Source organism: Olea europaea, chromosome 3 (genome assembly GCF_002742605.1).
Source record: "Olea europaea var. sylvestris chromosome 3, O_europaea_v1, whole genome shotgun sequence".
Classification (NCBI taxonomy): Eukaryota; Viridiplantae; Streptophyta; class Magnoliopsida; order Lamiales; family Oleaceae; genus Olea; species Olea europaea.
The window spans coordinates 18230287-18240754 of record NC_036239.1 but is presented as its reverse complement, the minus strand read 5'-3'; the positions used below and the strand labels follow the sequence as shown (position 1 = coordinate 18240754).

The 10468-nt window shown below is 37.4% G+C and overlaps 1 protein-coding gene across 2 annotated transcripts; it reads left to right on the top strand.

Annotated features, from left to right (window-relative positions):
• Nucleotides 1-3135: 3135 nt before the first annotated feature.
• LOC111388190 (phosphatidylinositol/phosphatidylcholine transfer protein SFH3-like) lies at nt 3136-6997 on the top strand. 2 transcript variants are annotated; one of them, XM_023012886.1, is made up of 4 exons: nt 3136-4777; nt 5739-5830; nt 5942-6112; nt 6615-6997. In XM_023012886.1, the coding sequence occupies exons 2-4, from the start codon at nt 5786-5788 to the stop codon at nt 6624-6626; spliced, it is 228 nt and encodes a 75-aa protein (XP_022868654.1). In that variant the 5' UTR covers nt 3136-4777; nt 5739-5785; the 3' UTR covers nt 6627-6997. The 2 variants fall into 2 exon arrangements, with proteins under 2 accessions (XP_022868654.1, XP_022868647.1); XM_023012879.1 differs by lacking the exon at nt 6615-6997 and having other exon boundaries at nt 3136-4182; nt 5942-6417.
• The last annotated feature ends 3471 nt before the right edge of the window (nt 6998-10468 follow it).

The window sequence follows — 10468 nt, the reverse complement described above, 5'->3', positions numbered from 1 at the left end:
ATTCAAAAATCTTTCAAACTCACTGGTGTCCGCCCCCTGCACCAACATTTGTAATTTTCTGCTTTCATCAATTGTAATGTTCAATTTTCGTCAATCAATGTTCAATTTACTTTTAATGTGTTCAAATTCTCTATTGTAAGTTTTCTACAAAATTGCAATCAAATTTTCTTTCATCCCGACGCGACCGAGAAAAGGCAGAAGGTAGTCTAGCGGAGCAGACTACTGTCGCACGGTGTCCCTTTCTGTGCCAAGAAGAAAGGCACCTCGTAAAACCAGGGCTCGCTACCTCCTCCATCCCCTCATTTGCCACGGTCTCCGACAGGGCCACTCCAACATCTGCCTCCATCTCCGTCCCCGACGGAGCCACTTCCCCATCTGCCACTATCTCCGTCCCCGACGAGGCCACTCCTTCATCTGCCTCCGTCTCCCTCCCCGACGGGCCCCCCTCCTCTGTCACTACTCCCATCCCATCGCGCTTCACAGATAAAATAATAGATTTCCATGCATCATCATCATGTATGTATAACTGTCGAAGACTCCCATATCTATCACCCCCATCTCTATCACCCTCTTGATCACCGTCTCCATCAACCTATCGCCTATCGGCTATATCACCCCGAAGTGCTGCAATCTCATTCGACAAACTTTCCACCCTTCCTACCAACTGTCGTCCCAGATCATCAACCCTCTCTTTCATCTCTCGACGCAGCCCATTGACCTACCCCTCTATAAGTCTGCTCAGACAGGTGTACAGATCGTCAAAATAGTGCCCCTGACTACGTGCGGGAGATCCACATGAGAGGTCTCTGAACAGGGGAGACGGAGGAGATGCCGTCGGCAGCATCTCCGGCGAAGGAGGAGATGCCCTCGGCGGAGGTGGTGATGCTCTCAACGGAGGTGATTGTCGATCAACTGGATCACGCTTCTATACAAGCAACAACATTACAAATTATTAACTTCATCCGTAAATGCTAACTCATACAAAACGTTAATCAATAGATTTTATTTAATTCGCTCACCCAATCTCGATCGTGGATCGGATCGGACATATAGTCGTCTTTGGAAACGCCTAATTCACGCACAAGACCCTGAACCTCCTCCTCCATCGACGGCGTCAACTCAATTATGACTTTAAGCTGACATATTAATATTTGAACTAGTTAACGATCATGCAATCAGATGTTAAATCACGCACAATATAAATTACAAATGCATAATACTCACTCGAGGGTCGTCCAGGATAGCCGATAACTGTTTCCCAGTGGGACATCCCTCCGATCGAGATGCTCTCCAATGGTGCATCCGAGGGCAGCATGTCTCCCCTCACCTCGCAAATTGGACACCCAATATGGGACGGCCTCATACGCCCAGATCTGTAACACATACAATTATTATATATAAATTCAATATGAAAATAATTTTAACATTCATTATGTTAACCATTTACCTGCACCGCCAGGGACAATCCATAGGTGTCGTACTTACGCATGGCTCCCTTCGACTTCGAGTGCGATCTGGTGAAGACGTGCACAGTGTCCTCAAAACATCTCCGACCCCATGGATAGTCGTTGAAACGATCGATGTCGTCAACAATCTCCAGACGGAAGAGGTCGATCGCAGTCTTCTTATGGTGACACCGCACCACGCTCTCAAGGATGTAGACCAGACCCTAATTTCAGTCTGTCTAATATCTGATCAACTTCCTGATTGCGTCCAAAAGCTGTGTAAGGAACACAGTACCTTGTCCCTCGAAGTAAGCGTCATCAAGCCTATTTCTTCTCCAAGTCTCATCAGCAGCTAGTTCATCACCCGTAATCTTTAATCCCGTGATCAGAGCAAACTCGAACATCGAAAAACTGACGATTTTACCTCGGATTGTGAAGTGGAGAGCATCGCTGTCGACTGGACTCAGCAATCGACATAGAAATGCATCAATAATCTGACCCGAGTATTGCAGATCTCTCAATGGGTACAAGGGCCACAGGAAGGACTGGCGCAGCATATCAGTATGCTGATATCAAGCAGCTCTAACACAGCTGTGAAACTATTAAAGCTACTATTCCACGTAGCTTTATCTGGCATCTGTCTCAACTCTGCGTCAAGATGATAATCCATCATGTACAAATTAAAAATGTTAGAATATTGTACAAGTCATAATAGTAATAACAGAAAATTTAGCGAATGAAATTGTAACTACAATACGCAAAATGCTGGTTCATAATAATTAAAATCTTCAATAATGTGATTTTTTTTTATCCTATTATCAATAATGTCAATTTTCCCAATTATCCCAATTATCATATTATCAATTTTTCCCAATTATCACAAAATAAAAATAAATATTAAATTTCAAATTAAATTTCCAACAATTATTTCAAATTACAATTAAAAATTTCCCAACAATTATTTCAAGTTATTATTTACCAAAAATGAAAAAAAAAATAAATATTAAAAAAAAATTAAATGTAAAAATTTTATTTAAATTTAGTCGTAACAATTTTATTTAAATTCGACAAACTAAATAATTTATTATTTATTAAAACCAAATAATAAAAAGATTTTAAAATTAAATTATTAAATTATTTGTGAAAAAAATTGGGCCAGAAAAAAAAAGTGGGCCGACTGTTAACTATTTTGGGCCGCAAACCGACTTAAAATAGTCGGCCCACACCGATTGCAGTAGGTATTGGGCAGACTGTTAAGCCAGCCCAATACCACTGCTACCCGATTGTTAACAGTCGGGTTTTAACCAAAATGGCCAGTTGCACCATTTTCGACGAGGAAAGCTTCCAAATTCAAACAACCAATATTTTATTTACACTATATAAACCCTATTTTACTAATATAAAAAAAATACATTGAAAAAATCTCCAAAATCTAAAAATTAAACCAACCAACGGTAACTTACCTTAACAAGACTTCGTCGGCGATAGATCAACCTTGCTTCGACCAGTTTTGTGAGAGTCGGTTTTGTGATTTTCAGTTTTGCGAGAGTCGCTTTTGTGAGAGTCGATTTTGTGAGGAGTATTTTGAAATTTTAAGCTTTAAATTCGATTTTTTTTAAAATTAAATAAAGGGGTCAAATGTTACTTTGGAAATAGCATCGGGTTATCCGGTCATTTCCTATAATTTCCTCAAAAAGGTGCCATATATCGAAGACCCATAGTGCATTTTTTTCTCAAAAAGTATTCATATGAAAAATCGGAATTGTAATTTTCTCATGCTAAAATTGATTTTGTAGTGGATCATTACCACATCCTTTTGATTCGAATTCACAAATTGCTAGATTTAGGTGTAGAATCAGCATAACAACGAAAAATTTTCGCACTCACACCATGTTAAAATTGGAGAAATTTTTTCTCCAAATCCTCTTTTGCAGTTTACTTTTACTCTCAAAATTAATTGAGCTTTTGGGTTGAGCAAGGTTTTTCATCCCTGAAGCTGGCACAACTTTTTCATCTAGATGGGGAGATTGATACAATTAACCATTTTGTTTGTTATTATTTCCATCACGTGCTTGATGAAATTGCTAACAAGGGTTTCCGGTAAGGTTTGATAGCCTTTTGTCTTTTATCATGCAAATACTGACTCGTCAGATATATATCTACTGATTAGAGATATTTACTCTACTGATTCTCTGCCATTGTTTGTTTTAACTTTAGTCGAGTGAGATAATTTATGAATATTAGATTTCTAGTTAAATGTAAAGTCCAGAGGAATATAAAACTCGCCAGTGACACTATGTCAGCGTCTCTCGAGTGCTCTGCCACGCCGAGTAAGGGCTTTCCATTCTTATCCTAACCCTCCAAATAAAATTCTTTAGTTGCTTCACTGGATCTCAACCTTTTCAGCTAATGCTTTGACATGAAAGAACGAGCAGACGACTAGCAATTGGTAATCAGATTGCATGTATTTCAGGTCACAAAATCGGAAATTTCTGAGAATAACGAGAACACAATTCTTGGGTCTTTCAAGAAGAAGGCAATTGATGCCTCCTCAAAGTTCTGACAATCTTTGACCAGGAGGAGGAGGAGGAGGAGCAGCAGCAAAGTTAAAGTTATATGTGTAGTATTCGAGGATGAACATGACCCGGAGGAACTGAAGTCTGGATGCCTAGCGTCAAGAACTTATCCTGAAAGAGTTACTGCCTGAAAAACACGATGACTACCATATGATGCTAAGGTAACCTTCTTCTTGCTTACACGGTCTCCAAGATTCTTTACTGCCGGTGTTCTGGTATAAACTGGTCTGCAACTATAACTAGAACAGTTATGGTTTTGAGATGGATGCAATCATTGCAATGTACACACCTTTTTAGTTCAATAGAAGCAATTTAAATCGCACAAGGAGTGCAAATTTTAATTATCTATTGCTTGGTGAATACCTTGAGAATTGAGATTTGCAGTTTGAGAAACTGTATTCTTTTTACTCGAGCTTGTATAGATTATAAGCCTAATTATTTTTAAGTTTTAATACCATTGCTAAAGAAAACTTCTCGAGTTTGAAGATTAGGTTGTTATTTGCTTATGCTGCAGAATTTGTATGCAATGAAGAAACTTTTCATGTAGATTTTTATTTTGTCCATAAATCACATTCTTCACAATGACGCCAAAGACTTTAGTTCTAAAAGATAAGAAAACTGCAGCCAGGTTCCTATAGTTTTATCGGGCTGAACAGGTTTTTGAAGGCAAGGGAATTTGATATTGAGGAAACGAAGCAAATGTGGTCTGATATGATTCACTGGAGGAAAGATTTTGGTTCTGACACAATTATGAAGGTATTGGTGATATAAATATGCTGCAGATACTTTATTTGAGATATCTCATCATCAAAGATTTGAGAAAGGTCGTAATTTTAGTAAACATAATACGCTGACCTGATTTTCATTATCACCTAGGAACGAGATTTCAAGGAGAGAGAGGAAGTTCGTTAGTGATGTACCTATTTTCACTTCATAGTAGCTTTTGTTATCTTGGCGACCATTTGATCAATTCTTTGCTTCTCTCTGGTGACCTTATGCCGCATGTACATTGTCAATGCGGGGTCTGGATTTAGGTTCTTAAGGAACACCGTCAAGTCATTCCTTGACCCAAACACCACTGCCAAGATCCATATAAGCTATATTCAGCCCCGTTTGGCCCCCATTTTTTGAAATGAAAATGGGTAGAATAGTATTTTATTGAACAATGAGTAGTTGAAAAATAAGAAAAAAATTTCGATTTACATATAATATTATTTTATGGAAGATTGCGTGCTTGAAAATAAAATAGAGAAAAATAAAATGAAATTTAATGTGGCCCAAACGGGAGCTCAGCTCACTAATAATCACTTGTATGCTGCTACCATCAAAGTAATGAAACTTGGGAGGTTTCGTCTTACCAGGTTTTTGGTAACAAATTTCAAAGCAAACTGCTTGGGATTATTGATGCTAGATAACTTATATGATGGATGTTGGTTCTTCGAATCATTTGAAACCTAGGTTATAAGCATAGGAAATCCAAAATTGGGTATGATACTATGATGTTAGTGCCATTGTGGCATAAATGGTAAGGAGGATTGCTTAGAAAATTGGAAGAGTGAGAGGAAAAAACACTAAAATTTTGTTCATCGTGTTGTCAAGTCCTTCAAAATACTATATGCTAAACATGCACTTAAACAATTATATGTGCTAGCTGCCAAATGGACCTATTCTTTTCAAAAAAGTTCAAATGCCATCTGCTGTTTTCATCTTGTATCAGTGAGCTACCTGGGCGGTACATGCACCTGTGCACATATAGGTGGATGTATGCGTTCTGATAAGGGTCATTGGGAAGATCCAGAGATTATGAAGGTTATTACATTTATCTAATATTATGCTCTTTGATTCGAAGTTCAATTCTCTCTTATGGCTGAGAGAAAATGTTAAAAGTCCATTATTTATTTTAAGTTTTTAACTACACAGATGGTATGTAATGGTGCGCACAAATGTGGTAATAAAACAGTCGCCGTGGAGGAGAAAATGATTTCAGAGGATGAGAATGTGAAAAACAAATCTTTCAAGTTGAGAACATATTCTCTTCCGGGTTCAAGGGAAAACATAGCATGTCCATGGTTCTCATCTGTTCTTGAAGAAGTAAGCTGCAACAGCTTTCATCATGTGTTTTAAGTTTTTCCCCTCTATATCAACTCTAGCTTTTAGACGATATGGTTCAATATGGTATCAGAGTAGGCAAAAATTATGAGTTCAAGTCTATGTTAACTTGTCGATGAATATATAAATCCGGCCTTCATGTGAGGAAGTAGGTGAAGTCAAAATTTAAAAAAAAAGTTGCTCCTTAAGTATATATATCCAATGCACTAGCTGAAGCATGAAATTTACAGTGAATTCTTGATGGTCTCTTTAAAGTTGGATGATTTAGAAGCATGTTGCAGAGACGACTAACATGAAGGATACATATATTTACTGAGATAAAAAATAGTTTCTCTGTCCTTGATTTCATTCTATCCTCAGTCATTTCCAACAAATGATTTTGTAAAGTTAGTTTAATATTTCCTTCAACTCTAATAGTTAATTTCACGACACATTCACTTTTATTTATACAGTTTCTTCAAAATTAATTAGAAATTATCTGCAGGTAGTGTCATAATCGTCAATAAGGCCATCGATGCAACACGGTCACAAGCAGTGAAAATAGATAACTCTGCTCTTTCTAAAGGTACATAGTTGTACTCTTTAATAGATGTGAGAGCAATAATAAATGTAAAAATAATAAAATACTAGCAAAGCACACTAAGATTTTAGTTGAATCACTCCATGTGAGAGATACGTTCACTAGCTGCTGTAGGTTTTCATTATAATGAAGAAGATGAGCACGAAATTTTCTCATGCCTCTTCAATCTGTGCCTCAAACAAAAAAATCCCCACTAAATATTTCTTTATTGTAAGAAAATTTTGACGAACTGATACATGTATGAAAGCTCAATATTCGCCCACTCTTCGAGAACTGTTCATATGGAAGATTATTGGTTTCCTTTTCTGTGTCAGTTTGATTAGGCTTCATACGGTTCAACAATTGTCTTTTTCATCCCATCATACATGAGTCCTAGAATAAGATCATTTGTTTCCATTGGAACAAATATGAAGATTCTCATAAAAATGTAGGGAAGTAGTCGAATGCTTTTACGTTTTTAACATGTTTTTCTGTTGCCCAACCTTATTTCCAAGTGGATGGCGATACTTAAAGGTCTTATGAAGGACAAAGCAACTAGCTGGTTACCGTTAGGGGTGGGCACGGGTCTGTTCGGTTCGGTTCTAAAGAGAATCGAACCGAATCGAACCAAAATTTTTGGGTATTTAGTAAATGGAACCGTCGGGTCCAAATATAATTATGGAACCGTTCGGCTTCGGTTCGATTCTGTACTATAATTAAATTTTTTAATATTTATAACAACATTATATAAATACAACTAATGACACATTCAATGGTTTTGAAATGTTAGAGACTAGTATACCACATTGTTCAAATGATCGTTACGGTCAAAATTTCGGTTGGCAAAGGTCACAGCGTCGGTCGACGATTGTATAGATTTTGGAAAGTCAGCGAGGTTACGAGAATCGAGACAGCGTTATGCACTTTAGTGTAAGTGTTTAGGGTTATTTAGTGGGTTGGATCTTGTTGGGCTAAGAAATGAGACAATAAAACGGGTAATTAGGTCAAAAATTAAAAAAATTAGAAATGAAACAAATTATTGGGCAAAAAATTTGGATTTAGAAATTGTTAATTTGTTTAGAAAAAATTAAAATTAAAATAATTTGATTTATTCAATATAAAAAAAAATTAGAAAAATTCAGTTCTTTTTCGATTTTTCGGTTCTTGGTCTAGAACCGAGAACCGAACCGTACCCGTCGGTTCTCAATTCAGATACCCGTTCGGGTATTTAATTTAACAAGAACCGTCGGGTTCGATTCGGTTCGATCGATTCGGTTCGGGAGATTTGCCCAGCCCTAGTTACCGTGGTAATGAGGAATGATTTTCATGATGGGCATAGTTACAATGGTTCGCATGACAAATAACATGCCAAGGAAGCATGTGGATGCTAACTGCCATTTCTGGTGCTGATTTCTTAAGGATGATCGAGCGCAGAGGAGCAAGCGAATTTTCTCAGCAAGAAATCATCGCCTGCTTTGCCACCTGAGGAGGAGGAAATGCTGATTGCTGCCTTGAATCGAGCTGATAGAGTGGAGCAAGAGCTTTCAGAAATGAGAAAAGTATTCATTCCCTGTTGCTCTTGATTTTCCAAGTAAAATTTTGTTGTTTTAAGAATTTTGCTTGTTTGCCAGAATTTTTTTTACATAATGGTTGACATCCTCTCGCATGTCGCATGGATTCCGCATGAATAAAGAAGTCCAAAATAAAAGTGGACCTTGCCATTGTGAGTGTCGGTCAGGTTACATGTCAACCATTTTCAGTCACTGTAGCATGATTATTTTTCTAAATCAAGCCTGGACATTAACTTGAATAAAGGTATAGAGTCGATGGCCATAAGGTTGAACCAAAATCAAACTGAAGGTTAAAAATAGGAGATTTTCTGCCACAAGTTAATTTTCATCAATATATGGACGAGAAACATATCGATAACCAAACATTAAAGTTCTGTCATGTCAATGATATTAACACTAAAAACTGAATGGTTCACTTCTCCACTTTTGGTTCTAACTGGCTTGGCTGGGCTGGACTAGTTTCCAAAACACTTGATACCCGTCCACACATCTGCTGAAAAGGAATAAATCACACTAATATTTATTTCGTCGAATTGTTCATATTTTAGACGAAGTGTTATAGTGCTCTCTGAGGACTCTTCTTTTGATTCCATAAGGCGATAAAGTGAAAACTTGTCAGCACTCTCATCTTTCGCCCGAAAAAATTAATAATTATCCAATCTGCAGTCTCTGGAAGATGGCCGACAAGATGAATTCTTAGCCTACGCTGAGAAGAAGAATAAGTTGTTTTTTGCTTTTCAAGTCAAGAATCTAAACCACTTGTCAGATTGTTTTATTTCCAATCAAAGCACTGATAATGAGATCGGGGGTATGGAAGGCTGAACATAAAACTTGGTTTGATTTCAACTTGAATGTTTCAGCAATTTTCGACGTCACCAATATCAGTTTTGTAAATTAGTGGTGCATGTTGGCTGTTGCTTCTTTCACTTGAATGGTTATGAATTGAGAAGGCAATAATAGTGTATCTTATTGACCTGGGAAATGGATCTTTAGCATTTTGGAGCATCCGAGCTCCATTTTGGAGCAAAACATATCTTGTGTTCGAATTTTGTTTACGTTATTTTATTCTGAAATATTTTTGATTCGAGAATAAACCTTTAAATTCAAGATTATATCAACTCTGGGACCAACAAGCAACATTCACAGATGCTTGAGTCAAAGGTTGATTTGTGTGGGACAAGCGGGACTCCATAGTAAGGAGAAGAGAGTACACTTCTTCTAATGAGCTGAAATAGTAGTGGCAAAGGAGTCATAATCATTGCCAAGTCCAGCGAGGAGATACGCGATTATTTCATCGCATTTGAGTGCTTGACCCGCAATTGCTAGTTCATCTGCTATGCGCTTAATTCGCATAAAGTGACTTGCAGATAAGGCTCCTTTTCGAGCATTGGCTAAGTCAGTACGCAGTTGAATAGCCCGAGCACGAGATTGACAGGAGAAGCTTGTTTCCAAGGCTCGCCAGACACTAGAAGCAGTAGTGCGAAAGCAATAATAAATGCAAAAATAATAAAATACTAGCAAAGCACACTAAGATTTTAGTTGAATCACTCCATGTGAGAGATGCGTTCGCTAGCTGCTGTAGGTTTTCATTATAATGAAGAAGATGAGCACGAAATTTTCTCATGCCTCTTCAATCTGTGTCTCAAACGAAAACATCCCCAGTAAATATTTCTTTATTGTAAGAAAATTTTGACGAACTGATTCATGTATGAAAGCTCAATATTCGCCCACTCTTCGAGAACTGTTCATACGGACGATTATTGGTTTCCTTTTCTGTGTCAATTTGATTACGTTCCATACAGTTCAACAATTGTCTCTTTCATCCCATCATACATGAGTCCCAGAATAAGATCATTTGTTTCCATTGGTACAAATATGAAGATTCTCATAAAAATGTAGGGAAGTAGTCGAATCGCTTTTATGTTTTTAACATGTTTTTCTGTTGCCCAACCTGTACCCACAGATTATTTCCCAGCGGATGGCGATACTTAAAAGGTCTTCTGAAGGACAAAGCAACCAGCTGGTTACCGTGGTAATGACTTTCATGATGGGCATAGTTACAATGGTTCGGAAGAATTTGTAAAGAAGAGGTGCTTAGAACCCTTTTTATTTTCTAATGCAATGATTGCTCATTATCATCGATAATAAGTGTAAAGCATATGCAAAATTAGTAATAGTTTGGTGACATACATGAATAAACTGAGGCAT